Here is a 26,952-nt window from a genome sequence, read left to right on the forward strand (position 1 = left end):
ACACAGACTGTTGGCTTCAGAGCACGCTTGAACTTTGATACTAAGGGATTACTGTTTATTGACATAAACTTCTTACAGTACAGTTTTCCACATGAACAGATAGCAATGAAAAATTAAATATACAAAATTTACACTTTAAAAAGCTAACCAAGGTAAAAGTCAACATTTTTTATCTTTCTAAAATCTTTAAATATCCTGCATCTTAAAAAAATCTCACAGTTCAATCTAACTTGTATATGGAGAATAGAACTGCTACAGTGGTTGTTTTTAACAGTCCATTTCATTTTAGGAACTTTATTTTCCCAGTGACAAAGTTTGATAAAACTGCTTATTACAAACACTAAGGTTTACAATGTTGATTTCTCTAAAATTACTTATTTGGGTCATTTAAAATTTATTGTGTTAGGTTATCAGTGATTTTCAGTGATCCTTATTAGACCTTTGTAACAAAGAGTGATATGTGCAGGTTCAGTGCCCTTCTGTAGTTTTACTATAGTTGGCAATCAATTGAGTATGTAAGAGACCAAGTAAACATGACTGCAGACTCCAGGAGCAAAACCTGTTTAGAAACAATTATAATCTGATAAAATGTCACTTTCACATATAGATGTTTATGAATGTAGTCCAGAACAATAAAATAGTTTTAAGCAATTAATATCTTAACATTAATTAAACATTTGATTTGCTAAATTCAGAATGAGCTTTTTTGACAGACAATTAATAATCCAGTTTAATTTACAGTAATAATTGTACAATAAATAATAATCATACCATATAACAGGATAATAAAAAACAAAAGGAACCAATTCTTTTAGAATGTTTACTTGCACTTATTTATACAGAACAATTATGTAAAATGTTGTTGTTTGTTTTCTTTGCAAAATAAAACAGTTTGCACAATTACATATAAATAAAATAGATACTCAAAGGATTCTGGACCCAGAAGGACGTATTCACATTGTTTTAACATTTTACATTGCTTGGAAGGTTTGCAGTTTTGCCATACTCTTTTCATTTTAGGATGACGGATTGAACAGTCTACATAAAATGTTCAAAGCTTGAGATATTTTTTCATAATTTATTTCCATAATATTCTAATGACTTTTGTTAAAAGCATTATACAAATAAAAATTAACTGAATTGAAATATTCATCCCTGAACTGTCTGAACTTTCCTGGGCTTCATGTTGCTGTTTGTTCACTAATGTTCTCTAACAAACCTCTGAGGGCTTCACAGAACAGCTGCATTTATACTGAGATTAAAATTACACACGGTGGACTCTATTTACTAATTAGGTGACTTTTTTTTAGGCAGTTTTTTTTTTTTTTGCAAAAGCATTTATTCCACTTTACAATTATGTGCTACTTTGTGTTGGTCTATCACATAAATTCCAATATAATACCTTTATGTTTGCTGTTGTAACATGACAAGGGGTATGAACACTTGCAAGACACTGTAACAGTGGGTCTACTATATTGGAAACACTGGGTTTGAATTGGTCATGAAACCTGGACAGGGAACAGGCCAATTGCAGGGCATCATACACAAATACAAATACATACACCAATTCACACCTAGCTGCAGTTTAACACTGCCAATAAACTTACACTAAATGGAAGGAAGAATCCCATAGAAAGTCTATAAATTGCACATCCTGTGTATATTCAAATTTGACCTTAAATTTATAACTTTTTATCATGATGATCCAATGTATGCAAATTTTTGTGCATTTTGGTTTGCTTTTTAAGCGTTAGTTTCTGTAATCCAGGAGAAATAGACAGGACTACATGAGAAGATGTAGAAATGATTTTTCATTTGGGCCTATGATGAATATAAATTGACTTTAGATTATAGGGTGGATACATATTTGTGGCTGATTATTGACACAGTAAGCCAATCCTTTTTGGAGTGATTCCACTGTGACTTCATGAATGGTTGTGAACATTACATTTTTCACACTTTTCAAACTTATGATCCGTGCTGTAAAACTCAATGTCACAAGTAGTGTTAGTCAGTTTTAGGACAGAAAATATAAGAATTGAATGAGTGTATCAATATATAGATTTTTATTAGGAATAAACATTAATATTTATTTATTGTATTTTGAGTAGCTCAGTGGTTAAAACTTTGGACTATTGATCAGGAGGTAAAACGGTTCAAAATCCCAGAGAGTGGCACCCAGCCACGCTCGCACTTCTGGCCCCCTGAATTCTAATCATACAGTATGACAAGATAATAAAAAGCAAAAGGACTCAATTTTTCGATAATGTTTACTTGCATTTATTTAACAGAACAATGATGCAAAATGTTGTCGTTGAAGGCCTGAATTAGGCTTTCAACAATTTGAGTGTGTAAACCAGAACATGTCATAAAAGGTATTTTCTGTCCTTTGTTTTATTAAAGTTTTATAATCAAAATATATCGGTTTCCCTTCATTTTCCCACTCTTCTTAAAATATTTTTATGGAAGGATACAGTAATATTTGTAATAATTGAATAAAAGAAAAATCTATCTAGATACTGCAATATATTGTATTTAGTATAGTGCTATATTGTACATTTATTTCAAGTAATACACTGCAATTATAAAATACAAAAAGAAACTGTAAGAATAATAGTACAAAACACAGTGGTGAAGCTGTTGCCAGGCAATTATGGTACATTTACACTGAAATTGCTTTCCTAACAAAAGAAAACATATATAAAATGCACACACATCAATGAGATTACAGATAGTAGTTACAGAAAGAACAGAAGAATGACAGAGATCAAGTTCCTTACAGGTGTCACTTTACTTAAGGTACTACATTGTGATTTAATTGCACTTTGCATAGGGATGTCTTTAGGGAGTTTTTATGAATAGTGTATAAATTTGTTTAGTGACTTTATTTGGTGGGATTTAAAGCTTAGAATATCTTTAAGTGGTTGCGTGTTTCCGCTCCAGAAAATGAAAATTGACAGTTCTGTCTGCCACAAGCACAGTACGGCTGAGAGCTTTGATCTCTCCCACGTTCGGATCCAGCTTGACTTCAAACAGCTTTATTATCTAAATAATTAAAACACAGAGCAATATTTAAACATACATTATATAATAATAAAGCAAAACTTATAATGATAAAATGAAGATGAAAACTCTAAATACTCCTTTTAGCCAAGACTAATCATGTAAATAAAAATTTTCACCTTTAATGTGATGCAGAAACCAACGGTAATTAAAAAAATTAGACTGACATGTTTTAGAAAAAAAAAATAATGTGTTTAGACTTGATTTGACAATTTTATTCCACTGTTTCTTGCAAAAATGCTCAAGATCTGTAAAACTTATTAGGGTTTCCTATGGACCACCATCCCCAAGTCATTCCATAGACTTTGACAAGTTTTGTGTCAAAATAGATTTTGTATTGTGAACCATCTATGAATCATTCTATATCTATATATCGGTATAGAGCATAAAGGTGTGTAAAATATTTGTATCGATTCTTTCTTTCTTTTTTTCTTTCTTTCTTAACGCCATGCCAGCTTCTATAGCCTTATTCATGGCAAGAAGCATTTTTGTTATTCACAAACTAGATAAGATGTTTAAAATTTATTGTTTTTAAGAATTTTAAAACCATATTTGGATTTACTTGCTTAAAAGCTTTTTTTGAAGTGTCAACAGTGTAAAACAAGTTCCTTAAAGGAGTAAAAGAGTTACAGTCAAATAAAATATGTTTAATGGACAACTGGGTTCTGCATGTTGAACATTGTGGTGGATTTTCTTTTAATAGTAAAAATGTGTGTGTTGCTTTTGTGTGTCCTATCCTGCGTCTTGTATAGGTCACTTGATCCCAGCGATTTCTAAAAGGAAAAGTGTGTTTTGATCCAACATCAGAGTTTATTTGATATAGTTTATTATTTGAGCATCGGTCCCATTCTGATTGCCATTTATGAATGATGAATTAATTCACAAAACTGGCTTCAAGTCTGAGGAGGGAATACAACATTTGACTGGTCTTTTAGACAATGCTTTCTTGGTCGCTCTGTCCGCCTTCTCTTTATCAGGGATTCCTGAGTGTCCGTGTATCCAACAGAAAACTATGTTAAAATTATTGGCTTCTAAGAATTATACCTTTGTTAGTATTTCCACTATTGTTGGATGATTTTATATTTTCTAATGCTTGGAGACATGATTTTGAGTCTGATATTATTGGGTAATCCTTTCGTGATGTGGTTTCAAAGAATTTCAAAGGTATGAGCAGAGCATATGCTTCTGCAGTAAAAATTTAACTTTGATCTGGGATGCGTACACCCTGCTGTAGTAGGTTTGTTGCAAAGGCTGCTGCTACTTTATTTTCTGATTTTTGTATTTTCCAGAAATTGTTGGTGATATTTGTTCGAATGGGTCTTAGATTTTTTTTCTTAGACTTAGACAATTTTTTTTCTAGATCCAGGTAGATGTTAGGCTTTTTGAAGTTCCATGGGGCAACTCTGCAAACATGTGTCTGTTCTAAGTTGGTCAAGTAAGTTTTAGGTTCTCCAAATATGTTTTAATCTGTAAATCAAGTGGACGGATATAGTTTGGTTTCTTTTGATAGATTGTTGAATGTTGATTTGTGAAGACTGCTGTATATGCTTGTTATGACTCCGATATGCTATTTGTGTCTGTCAGATTTCTCTCTGCTCTTGTGTGTTGGACCTGTCTGTTTTAGGTGGGTGTGGCCTGTTAATCAGCTGAAGCTCCGGATTGGTCCTCCTCTACATCCTAGCCTGATATAAGGACCACCCCAAACACTCAGCGGAGGCCCATTTTTGAGCCTCTTTGAATCTGATTTGTGTGCTAGTAGTTACAAAATTCTGATTGACTGTCGTATTTTTTGTCGTTTGTTTTTGAGTGTTGTGCCAGAGAGAAAGAGAGTTTGTGTGTTATAGTCTGTATTGTCTTTGTTAAACTCTGTATTGACTGACTCTCCCGTTTATCTGAACCTTTGCCTGTTTTGACTATGATATGGATTCCGATTCGGCTGCATGTAAGCATTTTGTAAAATAGTTTGTAAATAACTCTTTTCATACGGGAAGTAGGGGGTTAGACGCCGTTTCTTTTTGTATATATTTTGACTCTGTTTATTGTTTAGGGAGACAGGTAAGCTAATTTGTATTTTGTTTTCTTCAGTTGAATTCAGGTTATTTAGGTTTAAAACAAAGTCTGTTTTGTTTGTTTTGGCCTGGTCTTCCCCTGAAGATAAATACTGTGTAAAGAAAAAGGTAAAAATAAACCCTTTAACTTATCTCTCTTGTGTGAGCTCATTTAGTTCTCTCTTTCTGTTGCGGCTAACCCCTAGACGGTCGTAACATGCTGGATTTTCCTTATTTGTTCTCAGCTTGATTGTATATTGTAGTGCCAATTTTAATAATCTGTTTTCCAAGGAGGGTTCATTAGCTTCGACATACAGACTTTGGATTGGTGATGTTCTGTAGGTTCCTAATGCCAGTCGTATGCCTTGGTAATGTACAGTGTCCAGAAGGCGTTTATATGATTTCTGGCTGAACCATAAATTATACTTCCATAATCCAGTTTTAATCGAATTAAAGTTCTATATATATTTATTAAAGTCTGCTCCCCATTTGGTTTTGGATAAAATCTTTAAAATATTCATGGCTTTGAAACATTTCTTTTTAAGAAGTTTAATGTGTGGAATAAAAGATTATTTGCTGTCAAGGGTTATGCCAAGAAATTTAGTCTCTTCAACGACTTTAATGGGGGTTCCATCCATAACCAACTCTGGTTCGTTATGAAGTGATCAAAGCTGGCAAAAATGCATGCAGACGTTTTTTGTTTGTGAGAACATGAAGCCATTCTGTATTGCCCAAGATTGTATTTTATTTACCTTCTGTTGGATTTTCTGCTCAATAGTTTTCATATTCTTACTTCTAAAGCAAATGCAGATATCATCTACATATAGACTACAAAGTACGTCAGAACCAATGTTTTTAACAATACTATTAAGTTTAAAGTTATCTGATGGTAGCTGTGTCTCTTGAAAGCATACAGCAATCGGGTTGATGGTTGCAGTTAGATGTTGCTAAATTAACCCGAACACCACGACAGTTCCACTGAATTATAACAATTTACATCATCTATTAGAAAGAACAGAGACAGTTGGGCTTATTCTGTTTTTAGGGGAAGGGCTTCTGCTGGAATGTTCACTGTCTTTCATTTTAGCATCTTTAATTTGCCTTGTTTTTGAAGTATTACTCTTTGATGCGTAATACCTAACTTCCTGTTACTTTTACTTGCTTTTTCGTTCTCTGTTGTTGAACTCTGGTCAGTATGAAGGTCATCAGAAGGAGATCCACTCTGGACTCCTGTATTCTTTGTCCATGGGAGGGGATTATTGTGGTTTATTTTTATGCATCCAGGTGATATCTGTCTGGCAATCAATTGTCTTCACAGTTTTTTTGACCACACAAGCAAACGTTTTGTTTAAAGCGAAAAACAGGAGCAGCAGCCACTATCTTCCTTGCTTTAGGGTAACTGATCCTCTTTAAACATCTGACCTTGTGTATTTCTTTTTCTTTGCTCCACATGGGACATTGTTTTGATGCAGCTGAGTGATCATCTGAGCAATTACAACATTTGAATGGCCTTTACAGCTCTCTTTGTCATGGCCTCCTTTCCCACAATTACAACAAATGTGTTTATTTTTGCATCCATTCGATCCTGGACCATATTTTTGGCAGTTAAAACACCTACAGTAGGGGATTAGGTAAAAACTCCTTGGGACTTAAGTTCGTTTTTTCTTTCTTTTTCATAGACATCATCCTGTTCTCTGGTACGGATTACCCCTTTATTGTAGTTTAGCGTTGGTTGTGGTGATGTCTTAACATGTATCCCAGCTAACATGTTGGCATGTAATAAATTTTCAGCATTAGCCTTTTTGTTACATTCCACAAAAAATTGTCCAGTTCGTAATTTTTTTACTTCTTTTACCATTCCTGCTATTCCTGTAATACCTTTTTGTATAGAAAAAGGGGAAAGTTTGGTGATTGGGAGATCAGGAGAAGAAGCGTCAATGACAATAAATTTTGGCCAGTCATCATTACTTATCGTAGAAACGCATGTCTTTCCAGGAGTGTTGTCCGTATCCAGGTCCCAAAAAACTTTTTTGAGTTGTGTCTTTTCATCATCTCTACTCCTCACCCACCTTGGAGCCCAAAAAATAGGGATGCACAGCGCCGCGGAACTCCTGCAGATTATGCATCAAGGATATAGTGATGATATGCTCAAGCAAAGTAAGCAACAAGTTGCTCAAATCACTTGATTGACCCTTAGCAAAAGTCTCCAATGAGTCTAAAAGTTACTGATGTCCATTTATCTCAGAAAATTCTAGGAGTATGCTTTGACCAGCTGATTGATTGGATCAAGCCATTCCAACCTCCCCTCTAGATGAAGTAGGAGCCAAAGTGTTGTGTTGAAATAATGGAAGCCGCAGGAAACCACATTTCTCAGAAACCAGGATCTCTTCCTTCACCGACACAGGTCGCAACTCACGGCAAACAAGTTGTCCTTTATAAGAAACTTGGGATAGTGGAGTCAATTATTCTCCGGGTCCCCACAGAGTGATGAAAGTTCTACCAAGCATGTAAGGATAGAATAGTAGAAAAGTTTAAATGTGAGCCTCGTAAGGGGGGATTAAGGGTTAATCTCCCTTGCCCAAGGGGAAGACCTTAGCACTACGGAGGGAAGGAGCGTGCCACTGTTTCTTTCACAGGCTGCCATCACAAAGATGGGTCCTGTGCCGTACCCAGCGTATCGATTCTAACTGCTGAAAACATATACAGTAGATAACATTTAATATTTCATGGAGTAAGGTCATCTGGTTTCTTACCCTTGCCAAAGCCAAGTGCATCTCCAGTTCAGCAATGCGTTTACCAACACACCCTCTCACTCCAAACCCAAAAGGAATGGATCCGAATGGGGTAGGTCGCTCCCTCCCATCTCGTACCCAGCGTTCAGGCTTGAAGAGTCTTGGTTCAGGGAATATGGTCTCATCCTGACTGATTGCATAATGATGCATTACAAATGTGGTCTGTTCAAAAGAGTGGTTGATTATTTAAACAGTGATTCATAGAGGATAACATTTTAGAAATAAAATACAAATTTTTAGATACTTAGAGAAAAAAAACAGTACCTTCTTAGAGAAGAAGTGTCCTCCGATGATCTTGTCATTTTCTGACGACAGGCGTGCGTTCATGACAACAACTGGGTAAATTCTAAACATATTAATATTAATATAATAGATGAGAAAATAATTTGATATAGAATAGGAAACAGATTTACTTTAATAACAAATATCTGTACAACCCAGGATATTATTTACAGTGGGGAAAATAATAAATAATGAAAATAATAAACTGGGCTTATAATTTTTTATTATTCAATTTCAATTCAATTCAATTTTATTTGTATAGCGCTTTTAGCAATTGTCATTGCCACAAAGCAGCTTTACACAATTAAAAGAATTATTTAAGTTTGTATAAAATGTGAATGTGTATAAATCAAAATGGTCAGTTTGTCCCTGGTTTTACCAGTATTATTGGTTTATTTTTAAAGATAGAAACAGAAATAAAACAGATTATATAAATTTTATTAATCACACACTTTTAATTCACAGAGGAAGAGATATTGATCGTTTCTTGATGCAGCCAATTTCTCTGAGCAAATAAAAAATAATTTCCATGAATGAAAAGGACGATAAAGAAAAGATGGAGTTGAAAGTTATGTGAAAAGAAGAAAAAGCTTTATAGCTAAATATTGTGAAATGCAGTACAGATCAGTAAAAAGTTAGTATGATTTTGGAAGTGCTATAACTCCACCTGCCACAGTTTCATCCCAGTGGAACAATCTAACTACATGTGCAGTGCCATAAAAAAGTATTTGCCCCCTTCTGATTTTTTTTCTTTGCATATTTGTCACACTTGTATGGGTGGAATTTCACCTAAACACTTTATGAGGAAAAGACAAATGTGCCTTTTTGTTTGTAAGATATCATGAACATTTCGCAGGGTTTATCATCATGATGCAGTGTAAGATATACCACTCATCAGTGTAAGCTGCAAGTGCAGCAGGGTCAGCGATGATGAACCAGTGCCAGCTGATGAAGACCAACACCTGTCTCCTAATCCACTAGAGCCGAGTGAAAAGAATGGCAATCAAACTGAACAGGTAAACAGGTAAGCTTACCTGTTCAGTTTTATTGCCATTCTTTTTAAAATATTGTCCTTATAGATTTATATAATGTTTGTCTTTATGTTCTTTCCTTTGTTTTTTTTATTTTACTAATATGACCCAATATATGTTCAGTGATACTTCAAATAATATGTTTAAATAGCTTTGATTTCTGCATTGTGTTATATTTTTATACTAGTAACTGGTGATAAAGATTTCTCTCTACATTAATAAGCCAATGTATTATGATGTGGGCTGCTGTGGGCCAGGAAGTCCAGGGACACTTTTGGTCCCAGTCCGCGCCCGCCCTGTCCGGTCCCCCCTCCTCAAGAAGGCACATGCACAGGCTTGTTTAAAGTTTGCCAATAAACAGGATTGGGAGAAAATGCTATGGTCAGATAAGACCAAATTGAGCTCTTTGGCATTAACTGGACTCACCGTGTTTGGTGGAACTACAGTATGATCCTAAGAACACCATCCCTACAGTCAAGCACGGAGGTGGAAACGTCATGTTTTGGGGCTGTTTTTCTGATAGAGCTACTGTACAGAACAACTGTGCCGCATTAGGGGCAATGGAAATGGCAATGTTTTGTAAAATTTTGAATGAGAGCCTCCTGCAGATGAGTGGTAAATGGGTCTTCCAACATGACAATTACCCAAAACATTCCACCAAAGTAACAATGGAGTGGCTCAGGAGATCTGTAACATATAGTGGACCAAAATCCCTCCTGAGATGTGTGCAAACCTGGCAACCATCTACAAGATACGTCTTACCTCAAATACATATTTCTCTAGATTTTTCTTGTTGAAATGCAAATCAATTTATAACATTTGTATCATGTGCTTTTTCTGGATTTTTGGTTGATATTCTATCACTATTCTTTATGATAAACATATGTTAAAGATTATAGACACTTAATTTCTTTGTGAGCAAACTTACAAAATCAGCAGGGAATCAAATAATTATTTTCCCCACTGTAAATAAACCTCTGCATTACACTTGTCTCTGGTGAAATACAGTAACAAAGTCCTAACATACTGCTTACCATGCAGATGTATGTTACGCGGTACTTTAAATATAACATACATGTACCTTTACATTTTTCTAACTACCTTAGAGTCTCCTTGATGACAGCCTTAAGGAAGGGCATGTTGTTTATGTCCTCAGCTGTTGGAATTTTGTCCCCTTTAATGATGTTGTTCACCTCCTGATACAGTGTGTCCTGTACCTTTGGATTTTGTGACAGCAGGTAGAAGGCCCACATCATGGTATTGGATGTCTTAAGATACAGGACATTTTTTTTTTATTCTTCATATACGACTTATCCCAGTAAGTATTCTACTAATTTGCAAATATTATAGACATAAACCATATACTGTAGTAGTGTACAGTTATCCTTACTGTGTCCACTCCTGCCAGGAGCAGTTCAGCAACACTTCCATACACATCCTTTTTGCTCATATTGGTGCTGGAAAGCAAGTAGCTGAGATACTCTCCTGCAACTTCCTGACCTGCATCCAAGCGCTTCTGAATGTCCTCCATCTTCCTGTCAATTAGCTTGCAGGCTATTTAAAGCCATGAAAACATTTCTCTTAATTTAAATACATTCACAGAAGAGGTAATAAATGCAGTACATATGTAATAGAAAAAAAGGAACAGACAGAGAGGGAAAACATATTTGTTACAGCAATGGCATCTCACCAAATGTGAAGATTCCGTCCCAACCACTTATGTAACGCTGCCAAAATGGCAAATAGTTGCGAGTCCACTTGGGTAACAGAGACAAGACCACGGTATAAGTGAGCATCTGAGCAATAGAGTCAATAAAGTTTTGAGTCTCTGCTGGAATCTTATTCTCAAGACAGCCAATACGAGTCTCAAACAGTATGCGGGAGATTCCTAAATAAGCAGACACAGGTCTCATCTTACATTTGTACCATCACATACTACACAATTGTATAAACAATCTATATATTATAGTGTATTAAGGCATGCCAGAATTATTCATGAGAGAACTGAATGAAAACTCTAAATATATTAAATGAAACTCATTTATTCTCATGTTTTTCATTAATTCAATTTATAATTGAAAACTTGATAAAGTTAGTTTTCATTCATTTACTATACTCATAATTTATTAAATACAGTATATTTAGACTTTCATTGAATATTCTCAAGTTTCATGCAATATTTTCATAAATAATTGAAGACCTGAGCATATTGAATAAAGCTTGTGAATATTGGAACTCTGAATATATTGTATGAAAACTCACTTCATCAGGTTGCAGTCGACACCTAGTGGATGTTGTTTGGCGAACGGGAACACTTTTTTTTTACAAAGGGTTCATTTTACATAAATAAATAACAAAACCAACACACAAAACATATCCCCGAGTTTGAATTTACGGTATCTATGACTGTGCAGGCTAAACTGCCTTATAATAACTTATATTTATATTTACATGTTAATGCAATAAAACATTAAGAAAAAAACTTGAATTGTTGCTTCTTTTAATTGTATTATTATTTTATTCTATTATTATTAGGGCCCAAGCACTAGGACCCCCCCCAACCTTTTGGGCTTTTTGGGTGTCTGAACAGGCTCAAAAACTCATGAAAATTGGCAGACAGGTTTGAATCTGCTGCTATAAGGATGCCTGAGAGTCGCATGCCTGGCCCAGGGGCCCCCACACAAGATTTTGCTGCATAGACATGCGAGCCCTGCATGTCCTGGGCTCAACTCAACAGGAGGCCTGTTATTTTGGGTCGTTCGGGAATTTATACAATCACCACCAAACCGGGCCGATGTGATCTAAAGACAAAGAGAACGCAAAATTGCTGAGGGATTTTTGATATCTCGAATGGGTCAGCCGTGATAATGTCTTAAACTTATGCTGAAAAATAATGAATAACTTTGTGTGGCATTAAATTGAGTGACACATCCTGCACGCAGAAACACACATACCCACACACAGTAACAAGTTACGTCTTACACACATACTAACACACACATTACAAATGTTAATACACAGACTCAAACTTTAAAACTAAATTTAGATTTACTTTAAAAACGTTTAAAGACGTTTTTAAAATTGTCAACAGAATAAAACAAGTTTCTTACAAGAGTAAAAGAATTACAGTTGAATAAAATATGTTTAATCGACAGAAGGGTTCTGCACAATGAACACTGTGGTGAATTTTCTCCAGATAGTAAAAATAAAAAATGTATGTGTAGCTTTTTAGTGTCCTATTCTGCATCTTGTATAAATTACTTGATCCCAACGATTATTAAAATGAAATGTATGTTTTGTTAGAACATCGGGATTTATTTCATGTAGTTTGTTATTTAGACATTGGTCCCATTCTGATTGCTATTTATTTTTGATGTATATGTTTAAAATTGGTTTCAAATCCATGAAAGCATTTGATTATTATTATTTTATTTATTTTTTATAGTACTTCTTTGGCAGTTTTGTCCTTTGTATTAGCTTCTAAAAATGATAACTTCGTTAGGATTTACATGATTGTTTGCCGTTATTTTTAGGAAATCCTTTTGTAATGTGGATCAATAAATTTTAAAGCCATAAGCAGAGCAGTAAAAAGCTTTTTCAGTAAAAACTGAATTTAGATCTGAGAAGCGTAATTAGTAGTTAATTAGAAGTAGATTTGTTGCAAAAGCTGCTGCCACTTTATTTCGTGATTTTGATCCATCCATGTATACTGGGGTATTGTGATAAATTTTCTCTTATGTCCAGAAATTGCTGGTGATATTCCTTTGGACGGCTTTTTGACTTTTTTCCCTAAATCCCCAAAAGATTTTTTTGAGATCCCATGGAGCAATTCTGCAAAAATGTGTATGTTCTAAGATGTTTAAGTAAATTTTCAGGTTTTTAAAAATTTATTTTACTTTGGTTTCGTTTCATAGATTATTAAGTGTTGATTTGTACTGCTGAATATGCTGGATTTTCCTTGTTTGTTCTCAGTTTGATGGTATAGTGTAGTGCCAACTTTAATCATCTGTTTTCCAGGAAAGAGTTCATTAGCTTCCACATCTCTGTTATGCTAATTCCAGCATACAGACCACTCGTCAGGCGCTCAAAACCGGTTCTGAAGCAGGTGAGAACCTGGCCTGCAGGAGCCATCTCTGCTCTTCAGGACTGTTTCGAGTGCACTGACTGGAACATGTTTAGGGAGGCTGCAACTTACGGCGACTTCACTGACTTGGAGGAGTACACGTCATCAGTGACCAGCTACATCAACAAGTGCACCGATGACGTCACTGTCTCCAAGAGCATCATCTCACGACCCAACCAGAAACCGTGGATTACTGCGGAAGTGCGTGCACTTCTGAGGACCAGAGACTCTGCCTTCAAAGCGGGAGACAAGGTGGCCCTCAGAACAGCAAGGGCCAAACTTTCTCGGGCCATCAGAGAGGCAAAGCGCGCACACGCCCAGAAAATCCACAATCACTTCAGGGACAGCGGTGACACACGGCGCATGTGGCAGGGCTTACAAGCCATCACAAACTACAGGGCGACATCACCTGCCTGCGACAGTGACGGCTCCCTCCCAGATGCGCTGAACAACTTTTATGCTCGGTTTGACAGGCAGAACAACGTAGCGGCGAGGAAGACCACCCCTCCTCCGAACGACCAGGTGCTGTGTCTCACTACAGCTGAGGTGAGGAAAACTCTACGCAGAGTCAACCCACGTAAAGCTGCTGGACCAGACAACATCCCAGGCAGAGTGCTCAGAGAATGTGCTGAACAGCTGGCAGATGTTCTCACCGACATCTTTAACATCTCTCTGAGCAGCGCCGTCGTTCCCACGTGCTTCAAGGCCACCACCATCGTCCCCGTGCCCAAGAAGTCTACTGTGTCATGTCTCAATGACTACCGTCCCGTTGCACTCACACCCACCATCATGAAGTGCTTCGAGCGGCTCGTCATGAGACACATAAAGACCCTGCTGCCCTCCTCACTGGACCCACTGCAATTTGCGTACCGTCCTAACCGCTCAACGGACGACGCCATCTCCACTACACTCCATCTTGCCCTCACACACCTTGACAAGAAGGACACATATGTTCGAATGCTGTACATAGATTTCAGCTCAGCATTCAACACTATCAACACTATCATCCCCCAACAACTGATTGGGAAGCTGAACCTGTTGGGCCTGAACACCTCCCTCTGCAACTGGATCCTGGACTTTCTGACCGGTAGGCCTCAGTCAGTACGGATCGGGAACTGCACCTCCAGCACCACCACACTGAGCACTGGGGCCCCACAAGGCTGTGTGCTCAGTCCCCTGCTGTTCACACTGCTGACTCACGACTGTGTAGCAACACACAGTTCGAACCACATCATTAAGTTCGCTGATGACACGACCGTGGTGGGTCTCATTAGCAAGAACGACGAGTCAGCGTACAGAGGTGAAGTGCAGAGGCTAACAGACTGGTGTAAAGACAACAACCTGTCTCTGAATGTTGACAAGACAAAGAAGATGGTTGTTGACTTCAGGAGAACACGAAGCGACCATTCTCCGCTGAGCATCAACGGCTCCTCTGTGGGAATCGTCGAAAGCACCAAATTCCTGGGTGTCCACCTAGAGAAGGACCTCAGCTGGTCCCTCAACACCAGCTCCCTACAGAAGAAAGCCCAACAGCGTCTCTTCTTTCTGAGAAGACTGAGGAAGGCCCAGCTTTCACCACCGATCCTGACCACCTTCTATAGAGGAACTATCGAGAGCATCCAGAGGGGCGGCATCACTGTCTGGTTTGGGAATTGTGCCAAATCGGATCGCAAAACCCTACAACGGATAGTGAGGACAGCGGAGAAGATCATCGGGGTCTCTCTCCCCTCTATTGAAGACATCTACACCACACGCTGCATCCGCAAAGCCACCAGCATTGTGGCTGATCGGACACACCCCTCTCACACACACTTTACACTCCTGCCATCTGGAAAAAGGTACCGAAGCATTCGGGCACACACATCCAGACTGTGCAACAGCTTTTTTCCACAAGCCATCCGTCTCCTCAACAAAAAGGGACTGGACTGATAAACACAAACACACTCACACACACACAAACACAAACATTATCACACAGCTTAACTCAACTACCTCAAAATATTGAGACTGGACTGACTAATCAACACAAGTGCAGACACACTGACCTACACCACCAAATTATCGTACACACCAACCTGTAAATGCTTCACTGTTTTTAACAATCTTTTTGCACAATGATCATTACTGGACTACATTTTTGCACTAATTCCTCAAATCTTGCTGCTGTTTTAAGGAATGTTTATGTTTACCCACTACCTCAACACCATATTTTATGTTCTGTTATGTCGTGGTTGCGCACTGTCACTTTGTTGTTGCTCTTGTTTGCACATTTGCACGTGCACTTTATGTTGTCTATAAAAATGTTACTTAGCTAGTTAGTTATTGTTAATTAAACAATAACTAACATAAAGTGCACGTGCACTTTATGTTGTCTATAAAAATGTTACTTAGCTAGTTAGTTATTGTTAATTTATGTTGTAATTTATGTTAGGTCTCTCTGTCCTGTCTCTGCTAGCCAGTTAACTAGGCCTCTTGGTTAGCTAGTTTAGTGTCTCTGTTAATTTATGTTGTAAATTTATGTTGCATGTAGCACCTTGGTCCTGGAGGAACGTTGTTTCGTTTCACTGTGTACTAACTGTATATGGTTGTAATGACAATAAAGCCTACTTGAACTTGAACTTGAACTTGAACTTATGTTGTAATTTATGTTAGGTCTCTCTGTCCTGTCTCTGCTAGCCAGTTAACTAGGCCTCTTGGTTAGCTAGTTTAGTGTCTCTGTTAATTTATGTTGTAAATTTATGTTGCATGTAGCACCTTGGTCCTGGAGGAACGTTGTTTCGTTTCACTGTGTACTAACTGTATATGGTTGTAATGACAATAAAGCCTACTTGAACTTGAACTTGAACTTGAACGTATAGACTTTCGATTGATGTTCTATAAGCTTCTAATGCCAGTCCTATGTCTTGATGATTTAAAGTATCCAGAAGGCGTATACAGTGGAACCTTGGATTACAAACATAATTCATTCTAGAACTGGGCTCGTATTTTAAAACACACGTAAACCAAATCAAATTTCCCCATAAGAAATAATGAAAACTCAAATTATTCATTCCACAGCCCAAAAAAACTAAATACATTAAAATAATAATAACCATAAAATATTAAGTAAAAAATAAAACAAATTAATCTGCAAGGGAGGTCACGTGACCCGAAGCAGGATGACAGCCTAGGAGTTTTGCTCCGCATCGAAACTCCGTATTTTTCTTATTATGCCCTATTTTTTATCCAATTTGTGATTATTTAATAACATATTTAGAAATGTAAAGTGGAGGGATAAAGACTTTCCTATTTTTACAGCAACAAGATCACAACAAAATGCTTTAGTTACAGTTCTTGAGAACTCTTTTGCTGCTCTCACTGCACGAGTTACTGACATTAAAACCCGACTTAGTACAGCTAAGCAGCACACGGCACTCAGATGGCCGATTTGCGCGCGACCGTGGAACAACTCCAAGCGAAAGTGAATGACTTGGAGAACTGTGGTCGTCGCCAAAATTTAAGAATTGTTGGGCTTCTTGAGAAAGCGGAGGGCAACGAGTCTCTGACTACATTTCTACAGAAAATGTTGCCAGTGTGGTTACAACAAGTGGTAACTTTGATTTATTTTATTTACTTATTTATTGTCATCTGCTATTTATTTATTTATTGTTTTCTTTTAATGTCTTAGGTAAATATATTTTATTAGTACCATTATTACAGTGGACTTAAGGTTTTTTTTTTATGGGGAGTTTTGATGCGGTCTTCTCTGGCTGTTGTTTTTTTGGTCGGTCAATGGAGGAGTTGGGGGAAGGTGTGTGTCAGCTTGTTTTTTCGGTTATTTGAGCCCTATCATTTGGGGGTAGGGAGAGGGGGGAGGGCTCGTGGAAGGTTTTGTTTGTGTTTAGCAGAGCTGATCGTACTTCAGATTTCTGTCCACTTACAGCATCCAAATACTTTGTACCGCACTAACATATGTCCAACCTGACTAGGGTGGTCACATGGAACGTGAAGGGCATGGGCATAATGTAGTCAAAAGAAAGAAAATTTTAACATTCCTGAAGAAAGAAAAGGTAACTATTGCACTTCTACAAGAGACACATTTGTCAGATAGGGAACATTTACAGCTCAAAAGAGATTGGATTGGTCAGGTATATTTTTTAGTTCTTTTTCATCAAACAAACAGGGAGTTGCCATTTTGATTCATAAAAACTTTTCTTTTATCTTAGAGCAGACTGAACAGGATACTGATGGCAAATTTATTTTGATTACCAGTCACATCTTAGGGAAACCCTTAACTGTCTTAAATGTGTATGCCCCAAATGACGACAGCCCTGACTTTATATCACTTTATGATCCTATTGTTTAATCATAATGGTCTGGGGATTAAGGATTTTAATTCTGTCATAATTAACAAGTTGGACAGGTCATCTTCTACAAAATCAACCTTCTGTTCTTCAAAATATGTGTCTTTAGGCTTGGTGGATATATGGAGAGAACTACCCTCTGAGAGAGTTCGGCCAATCAGCTCTCTCTAGGCCTCCAGCTGTGAGAGGTACTAGAACAGCATCACCCGGGGATCAAACCAGCGATATCTGGATGATAGGGCGAAGACTTTATCACTGCGCCACTCGGAGGCCATAGCTTGATTCTTAAAAAAGGAAAGAACTCATTGGACTGTGCCTCATATCGCCCAATAAGTTTACTTAATGTAGATTTTAAAATTGTGGCCAAGGCCTTGGCTCGTCGTCTGGAGAGAATTCTGCCTAAGATCATTAAACCTGATCAGACTGGATTCGTTAAATCTGGCTATGGCTCAGACAACGTACATCGTCTCCTGAATATAATACGTCAGTTGAATACAGATGGTGACCCGGCCACTATAATATCTCTGGATGCAGAAAAAGCGTTTGATAGGGTTGAGTGGAGCTTTTTGTTTCAAATATTGGACAACTTCAATTTGGGCTCTAACTTCATCAGACTAGTTAAACTTCTTTACTCTGATTCAACAGCTGTGGTTAACACTAATAAGACTGCCGTCAGGGATGCCCCCTGTCGCCGTTCCTGTTTGCCTTGTTCATCGAACCTTGGCAGAAGGCATTCGCATGCATGGGGGCGTCCGGGGCGTGGAGGCAGGTGGGACAGAACACCGCATATCATTATATGTAGATGATGTCCTTCTTTACCTGAGGCAGCCACAATCATTAATTCCTTGAGTGTTGGAGATAATTAATCAGTATAGCCAGTATAGTGGATACAAAATAAACCTGGGGAAATCCCAAGCCATGTTTTTAAATTCCCCACAGAATGGTAAATTACAGTGTGCCTTTCACATCACTCACTCTGGGTTTCTTTATTTGGGCATACACATAACCCCTGACCCTGAAGGATTTGTTCTCCAAAAATTATCCACCCTTAATGACAAAAACTTAAGCAGGATATGAATGGGTGGACTTCTTTGCCAATTTCTTTTTTTTTGGAAGAATTAGCACAATTAAAATAAATGTGCTTTCCTGTTCACTTTATTTATTTCAGTGCATACCCTGTTATTTGAATTCTAACTTTTTTTTAAGGGTCTGAATACAGCCATCAGTAAGTTTATATGGAATAATAAAAAACCCAGGATTAAATTCACTTCTCTCCTCTAGCCAAGGGAGTGTGGAGGCGGATCTTTGCCTATAATACAGCTTTACTACTGGGCTACTCAGATCAAACAAATGCTTAGATGGTTTTCAAATGATACAGGCTCTTTGTGGGTCACTATGAAATCTTTTGCATGTGCCCCGCGAACATTAACATCTTTTCCATTTAATTTTAAGGAGATCCAGCCAGTAGTTGATTTTTCTTTTTGCTATTAAATACCCTTTTGGCTTGGGAAGATATAAAAAAATATCTCCGCCTCCCCAGCAATTTAACCATGCAATCCCCAATCATTTTGAACCCAACTTTTCTGCTTCTTTGGCTAATATTGGCCTTCGGTCCTGGGTGGAGAAAGGTGTTTTTAATTTAGCCAATTTATTTACAGATAATGTTGTCAAATCTTTCGAGACACTTAAAATGGATTATAAACTTCCTAAAACAGATTTTTTTAAATTTCTCCAGTATTTTATTCAATCTGAAATGAGACAGGGCAAAATACGCTTTGAATTGTCTGTCTCCTTCTTCCAGGGGCATTGAAGGGTCAGATTTCCTATCTGTATGGCTCTTTTTTTTAATCAGAAACCTCTTCAACTTTGAATCCTTTGAGAAAGATTTGGGAAAAGGATATGGGTCGATCATTCACTGATGATGAATGGCTCTCTATATGTGGGGAGGTTTTTCACAAATCAACTTCAGTTTCTGTGCATGAGCAAAACTTGAAATTCATATATAGAACATATCTCACCCCTGTACGCCTTTACAAAATGTATCCAAATGTATCTCAGCTGTGTTTTAAATGTAATTCAAAATCGGGAACATTGATGCATCTATTCTGGGAGTGTAAGAAAATGAAAACTTTTTGGTATGAAGTGCATGATCTAGTTGAGAAAATAGTGGCTAGAAAATTCACTATGTCCCCAATTATATACCTGTTAAATTGTAAAATACCACTAGGTCTTCCTTCTGATTTAAAATGTTTATTAAATTTCATTACTTATCTGGCAAAGAAATGTATACTTATGGTCATTTTCTCATTTACCAACTTTAAAGATGTGTTTGGCACAAATGGGTAATCTTCTTTCATTGGAAAAACTTACATTTACAGAACAAATCTGAACTATTCTGGCGGATACGGGCTCCTTTGTGGGATCTACTTGAGCAATCAGGACTCTTTTATGTTTTCTTTTATTAAACTGTTTTGCCCTTGAGTGTTTCCATGTTCACTCTTATATTAACAGATTATTGTTTGTTTTTAAATGTTTGCTGTGGGTGTCGACTGTATATTGATATAGCTCTGCTTTTTGTTGTTGTTGTTGTTGTTATTAAATATCAATAAAAATATATTTTTTAAAAAGTAAAAATAAATCCTGACACATAAGTGTTTCCGTTTGTGCTCTCAGGCGCTGTGTAAGTAAGAAGACCCTCCCCTCCCCCTTTTCGTCTTACACAGTTATCCTTCCTCCACTCTTTTCACACATGCGGGCACACAACAGAAACACCTTTTTTTTTTGAAAAATAAACAAGAGCAGTGTTTCTGTGTGGAGCAGAGAGAAAGAGTGTGTGTGTGTGTGCGTGTGTGTGAAGGCGAAAGTAGGAGGGGTCTGTGTGTGTGTGGCAAGGTGTCCAATGACGCGCGAGCGCACAGACACAAAGACCAGGCTTTTAGCAGAGAGAGAAAATGGATCTTTAAACTCTCTAATGAGACTTGCTTTGGCTTTACATGCGCGCTGTACACATTTGTCTGTAACCTGAAGTCATTCTGCATTGAACAAGATTGTATTCCATTACCTTCTGTTGGATTTTCCACTCAATAGTTATCATATTGTTGCTTTTGTAGCAAATGCAGATATCATCTACATATAGGCTACAGAGAACATCACAGCCAATGTTTTTTTACAATACTATTAATCCTAATACTAAAAAAATACAGATAAATACTTTCTTGAGATACTCCAAATTTTGTTTGTGCAGTTTTGATAATATGTTTGCTATTTTAAAATCAGAGTTTTCATTCAATATTCTCATGAATAATTGTCTAAATGTCATGCCATTGTATACATCTCATTAAATATATTAGTTGGGTGATTAAAATGACCTGACAGGCCGTACCTTCTAGAGAGAAGCGGTACAGCTCATTGGATATGTTGGGTACCAGGTCTCCAGTAGAGCTCAGCTTGCGTAAATGGCGTATACGTTTGACAAAATCTGTAACCACCTCATTAACCATGTCCTCATACTTCACAGAGTCCTTTGGATGCAACATACGCTTGTTCAGTACAGATCGGAGTTTGGACCATTTTTCTCTTTCTCTAGTAAAGAAAAAAAACATTATTTCTATGTTTTGCTTTAAAGAAATCATCAGAATTTCTTACAATTGAAATGGAAATGTATGTTCATTAAAAAAGTGATCGGGGCTATGCCTTAGGCCCCACTATCCCACTGCTTCTTAAATATATCAAAGAACACAGCAAGAACACAACAAAACGGAAAAATGTGCATTTATCGAATTCATAGTTCGTTGTCAGGTTCTAAAAGCAATTCTAAAATTAATTAGTGTGTCCAAAATATACAGGTGAAGCTCGAAAAATTTGAATATCGTGCAAAAGTTAATTTATTTCAGTAATGCATCTTGAAAAGTAAAACTGATATATGAGATAGACTCATTACATGCAAAGCAAGATAGTTCAAGCAGTGATTTGTCATAATTGAGATGAATATGACTTTTAGCTCATGAAAACCTCAAATCCACAATCTTAGAAAATTAGAATATTGTGAAAAGGTTCAATATTCTAGGCTCAAAGTGTCCCACTCTAATCAGCTAATTAAGCCATAACACCGGCAAAGGGTTCTTGAGCCTTTAAATGGTCTCACAGTATATAAATATAATGGTTCAGTAGGAAGCACAATCATGGGAAAGACTGCTAACCTGACAGTTGTGCAGAAAACCATCATTGACATCCTCCATAAGGAGGGACAGCCTAGAAAGGTAATTGCAAAAGAGGTGGATGTTCCCATAGTGCTGTATCAAAGCACATTAATAGAAAGTTATGTGGAAGGGAAAAGTCTGGATGAAAAATGTGCACAAGCAGCAGGGATGACCGCAGCCTGGAGAGAATTGTCAGGAAAAGGCCATTCAAAAGTGTTGAGGACTTTTACAAGGAGTGGACTGAGGCTGGAGTCAGTGCATCAAGAGCCACCACACTCAGACGGATCCTGGACATGGGCTTCAAATGTCATATTCCTCTTGTCAAGCTTCTCCTGAACAACAAACAACGTCAGAAACGTCTTACCTAGGCTAAAGAAAAAAAAAGAACTATTGCTCAGTGGTTCAAAGTCCTCTGTTTGATGAGAACAACTTTTGCATCTCATTTGAAAACAAAGGACCCAGAGTCTTAAGAGATAGTTAAACGCAGCGGTCGGCTTGTCAGGCTGAAGGCTTGGTTGGGACGCTCTTCTATGGCTTCTTTTAATAATTATGGATCGGTACAGCGTCTGTTTGTTGCGCAGCGCTCGCTGTACCCTGTCGACGCCTGGTTGGTACCTGTCGTCAGCTCAGATATTTTCCTGCACCGGGATCCTTTCTTTCCTCGTCCCCGCTGGCGCGGAGTAAATTTTGGTAACCTGCGGCTGTTGAGTCGTGCTCCCAGGGAGGCTATCAACGCGGATCCGCAGGCTTTGATCAGGATTGGCTTGGTAAACGCTAGATCGGTAGCGAATAAAACTTTTATCTTAAAGGATTTATTCATGTCCCGAGGATTGGAGTTTCTTTTTGTGACTGAGACATGGCTGGGTGTTGGTGAGTCCAGTGTTTTCACTGAATTGTTACCTCGTGACTGCTGCTATTTTAACTCCCCACGGATGCTGGGCCGAGGAGGTGGAATAGCAACGATTTTTAAAAATCACTTTAAATGTATAGAGATGTCGCTGTCGTCCTCTTTCAGCAGCTTTGAACTCAGTGTGTTTGAGGTGGGAAGTCATCATACAATGTTGTGTGCAATCATCTATCGGCCTCCTAAATATAACCAGGACTTTTTAAATGATTTTTCTGATTTTGAAAATTTCTGAAATTATGCCTAAATATGATCGCGTTCTTATTGTAGGAGATTTTAATGTTCATGTATGCTGCCCTGATAAGCCAATGGCAAAGGATTTTTCAAACCTCATTGACTCTTTTAATCTTGTGCAGTGGGTATCTGGTCCTACTCATGAACGCGGACACACGCTCGATCTTGTTTTATCATACGGTTTATCTGTTCTTAACTTGGAGATCTGTGAGGCAGTGTTTTCTGATCATATGCCTGTACTGTTTGAGGTTGATCTTGCATACACTACAGTTAAACCTTGCGCTGTTGTTCGGCGCTGTCGTAATATCAACTCTACTACTGCTGCTCAGTTTTCTGCCGTTTTTACTCAGAACTGTCCTGTTCCTGATGTTATGTGTAACAGTACTGAGGAGATTAGCTCATGGTTTCATTCTGCTTGCCAAACAGTTCTGGACACCGTGGCTCCCTTAAAAACTAGGCACCAAAAAAGGTCTGAGCCCTGGCTGAATGATGTGACGCGTCCAGTTAGACGCGAGTGCCGTAGAGCTGAGCGTAAATGGAAAAAGGACAAATTGCAGGTGTCATTTCAAATGTTACGCGACTGTTGGAGTCGTTATCAGAAAACTGTGAAGGATGCCAAGAGCAATTATTTCTCTGATATTGTTCTATCATGCTGTCATAAACCCCGTGTATTGTTTAAGACTATTGACTCGTTACTCAATGCTCCGCAGACGAACTGTATCGAGTCTTCCCCAGTCGTTTGCAAAGATTTTCTTAACTTTTTTATTGATAAGGTCTCTGCTGCTAGGGCCCTAATATCATCCCCAGCGTTAATTCATGTCCCCTCTGTCTCGGTTCCTTGCTGTGCTGTTTTTGATAAGTTTGAGCCTGTGACTATGTTATCTTTACAGGAGATTGTTGGGCATTTGAAGCCCTCTGGTTCTCCTTATGATGTTCCTCCTCCTCGGCTGTTTAAAGAAGTGTTTCCTACTGTTGGCCCAGCTGTTCTTGCTCTTGTCAATAGTAGTCTTTCTTCAGGTCTGGTACCTAAAATTTTTAAACATGCTGTAGTCCAACCTCTCATTAAAAAACCCGTTTTAGATCCCACAGTTCTCGAGAACTACAGACCTATTTCGAACCTTCCGTTTCTTTCTAAAGTGATTGAGAAGATTGTGTACAGTCAATTAATTGCTTTTCTGAGAAAGTATAATATTTTAGAAGTTTTTCAATCTGGTTTTAAAACCTTGCACAGCACTGAGTCAGCTTTGTTAAAAGTGTTTAATGATATATTTTTAGCCACTGACTCCGGTGACTGTGCTGTTCTCGTCCTCTTAGATCTAACTGCTGCATTTGGCGAACCGAACCGTCTGTGTGTCCCTTGGTGATTGTGTGTCCTCCTTTGCTCCTCTACTACATGGGGTGCCACAGGGATCAGTTTTAGGCCCCCTTCTCTTTTCAATCTATCTGCTCCCACTTGGCTCCATTCTTAGAAAGCATGGCATCTCATTCCACTGTTACGCTGATGATAGTCAGATCTATTTTCCTCTTAAAAAGAAAGATGCCTACTCAGTGAGACCTTTACTTAGGTGTTTTGAGGAAATAAAGTCCTGGTTGACCCTCAATTTTTTACAACTTAATAAAAAAAAGACAGAGGTGATGGTCTTTGGGGGATCCTCTGAGAACCCTTTTGTGGATCTGGGTTCTTTGTCCCAGTATGTAAAACCAGTCATCTCAAATTTAGGTGTCAAAGTGGATGCGGATCTTAGGTTTGACAGTCAGATTAGGGATGTTGTTAAATCAAGCTTCTTTCAATTAAGAAATCTGGCTAAAATAAAATCTGCTATCCCTAGGGAGCATTTTGAGACAGTAATTCATGCTTTTGTCACCACTCGAATTGATTACTGTAATGCACTCTATGTGGGGGTTAATGCTTTCTCAATTGCTCAACTTCAGCGAGTACAAAATGCTGCCGCACGTTTTTTAACTGGCACACGGAAGTATGAGCACATTTCCCCAGTTTTAGCCTCACTTCACTGGCTCCCTGTATATTTGAGGGTTCATTTCAAAATTCTCCTGTTTGCTTTTAAAGCATTAAATGGTCTAGCCCCGACCTACCTGTCTGAGCTGCTTCACCCATATTCGCCCTCCCGCTCTCTTAGGTCAGCTGCTCCTGCTTCGCCCTCCCGCTCTCTTAGATCAGCTGCTCCTGTGTGTGCCGAAAACTAAGCGTAAGCTTAGAGGGGATCGGGCTTTCGCTGTTGCAGCTCCAACAATGTGGAATAAATTGCCTTTGCACATTAGACAGGCTTCTTCCCTTGCTGTTTTTAAATCTCTTCTCAAAACCATTTTTTTTTTCCATAGCCTTTGATGACTTGCGAGATGCTGGCATTTGATTCATTTGTTTTACTTTACTTATCTTATTTACTCTACTTTGTGTCATTTGTTCTTATTCTATAGTTGCTGTTCCTAATTTGTTTTGTTTTTATTTATTTCTTTTATATGTGCTATTAAGCTTTTTAGTTTTTTTTATGTCTTTTATTTGATTCTGTACAGCACTTTGGTCCAGTGTGGGTTTGTAAAGTGCTTTATAAATAAAGTTGGTATGGTATGGTATAGAGTCTGGAGGAAGAATGAAGAGGCACAAAATGCAAGATGCTTAAAGTCCAGCAGGGAATCATTGAGACACTGGATGTTACTCAAGATATGCTACAGCTTGTTTGGCTGGAGCTGGACAACCAGCTTGACGTGTGTCTTGTCACAGGCAGTGCGCATATTGAACATTTGTGAAGCTTTTGTGAAATCGTTTATAAAATCTATATCCGTTTGATATGTTGTTGGAATTTTTGAATTTGATAATGCCGACCTATTACACTAATCCTTACAATGAAGCAGGGCAGAAAAAAACACCAAAAAAATAACTCACTCACACACAAGGAAACACAAAGTGGCTTACTCAGTGATAGGACCGTAACCCAAACCGTTCATATCCCGGTATTCAGTCCAGATAGCCATGTCTCCTCTGCTTGGGTATTTATCATCTTTCCTCATCAGCTCCTCCAGCAGCTCCACAGTATTTAGTGCAATTGTATGGTTGTTGCCACCTCTTATTTTATACATGGGGCCATACAGTTGCTTTTCATATAACTAGAAAAAAAATAGGAACAAATGTCATTAAATCTTCAGTATGTCAATAACATGATGCACATAACTTCTTTCACTTTTTTTACACTCTTGTTTTTACTATGCAAATCCACTTAGAAACAGTGCCCGGTATCAAGATGACTGACAGCACACCATGCAAGCCCTACAGTATGTGCAAAGTTCATTACCTCGCATACTGTACCTGCAGCTCATGCATGCGATTGTAGTACCCTTTAAAGATCAACCTGTACAGGATTGTGGGAAGAGTGACCTCAGGGAGGTCAGCCTCAGTCTTGAGGCTTCCAGGAGGGACAGAAGCTGTAACATTTCCACCTGCGCTTCTCTTTAAGTCCAGACTGACTGTGGTGGACCTAAGAAACAAACGAAGAGTCGTAGTTTCAGCTGAACGCAGCACTAGATGTCCCGCCATTAGTCGAGCAGAATGTATACAACATATCGGGTTTCACTTAGCAGGAAGAATGAGGAAGAGCAACCCTCTGAACTCTTAACCCTTTCACAGACTGCTATAAACACACTGTGATTTAGGAGCACGATAAAACCTTGATACCAGATGATCCCTACGTACTGGAGTAAACTGCTTATACTGTACATGAGCAAATAACTATTAAAATACCAAGTTTGCACTAAACTAAACAATGTTTTAACACATCCATCTTTTGCATTCCTTTCTAAAACAATTAAAGGTAAGAAATGTAAACCTGTACTTCAGTCCACTCACTCTTATTTTTGGCAAATTAAAATACTTATTTTAAATACATATACATTCAGTAAAAAGCGTAAGCATGTTTGTTT

The 26,952-nt window shown here is 37.9% G+C and overlaps 1 protein-coding gene across 1 annotated transcript; it reads right to left on the reverse strand.

Annotated features, from left to right (window-relative positions):
- Positions 1 to 2,482: 2,482 nt before the first annotated feature.
- Positions 2,483 to 26,598, reverse strand: LOC128523850 (sterol 26-hydroxylase, mitochondrial-like). The gene is made up of 9 exons (XM_053495998.1): positions 26,342 to 26,598; positions 25,952 to 26,142; positions 21,065 to 21,264; positions 10,907 to 11,104; positions 10,607 to 10,770; positions 10,318 to 10,484; positions 8,168 to 8,249; positions 7,865 to 8,065; positions 2,483 to 3,045 (listed from the first exon to the last, which is right to left on the reverse strand). Exons 1-9 carry the CDS (start codon positions 26,567 to 26,569, stop codon positions 2,917 to 2,919), a joined length of 1,560 nt encoding a protein of 519 aa, XP_053351973.1. The 5' UTR covers positions 26,570 to 26,598; the 3' UTR covers positions 2,483 to 2,916.
- Between the last annotated feature and the right edge of the window lie 354 nt (positions 26,599 to 26,952).

Source organism: Clarias gariepinus, chromosome 5 (assembly GCF_024256425.1).
Source record: "Clarias gariepinus isolate MV-2021 ecotype Netherlands chromosome 5, CGAR_prim_01v2, whole genome shotgun sequence".
NCBI classification, from domain to species: domain Eukaryota; kingdom Metazoa; phylum Chordata; class Actinopteri; order Siluriformes; family Clariidae; genus Clarias; species Clarias gariepinus.

Coding starts and splice junctions, on each gene's coding strand:
- LOC128523850 (XM_053495998.1), bottom strand. CDS start 26,569: ATGGCGGGACATCTAGTGCTGCGTTCAGCTGAAACTACGACTCTTCGT. Junction 21,265..25,951: donor GGTTACGGTCCTATCACTGA/GTAAGCCACTTT, acceptor TTTCTTTACTAG/AGAAAGAGAAAAATGGTCCA. Junction 10,771..10,906: donor GGACGGAATCTTCACATTTG/GTGAGATGCCAT, acceptor GGCTTTAAATAG/CCTGCAAGCTAATTGACAGG.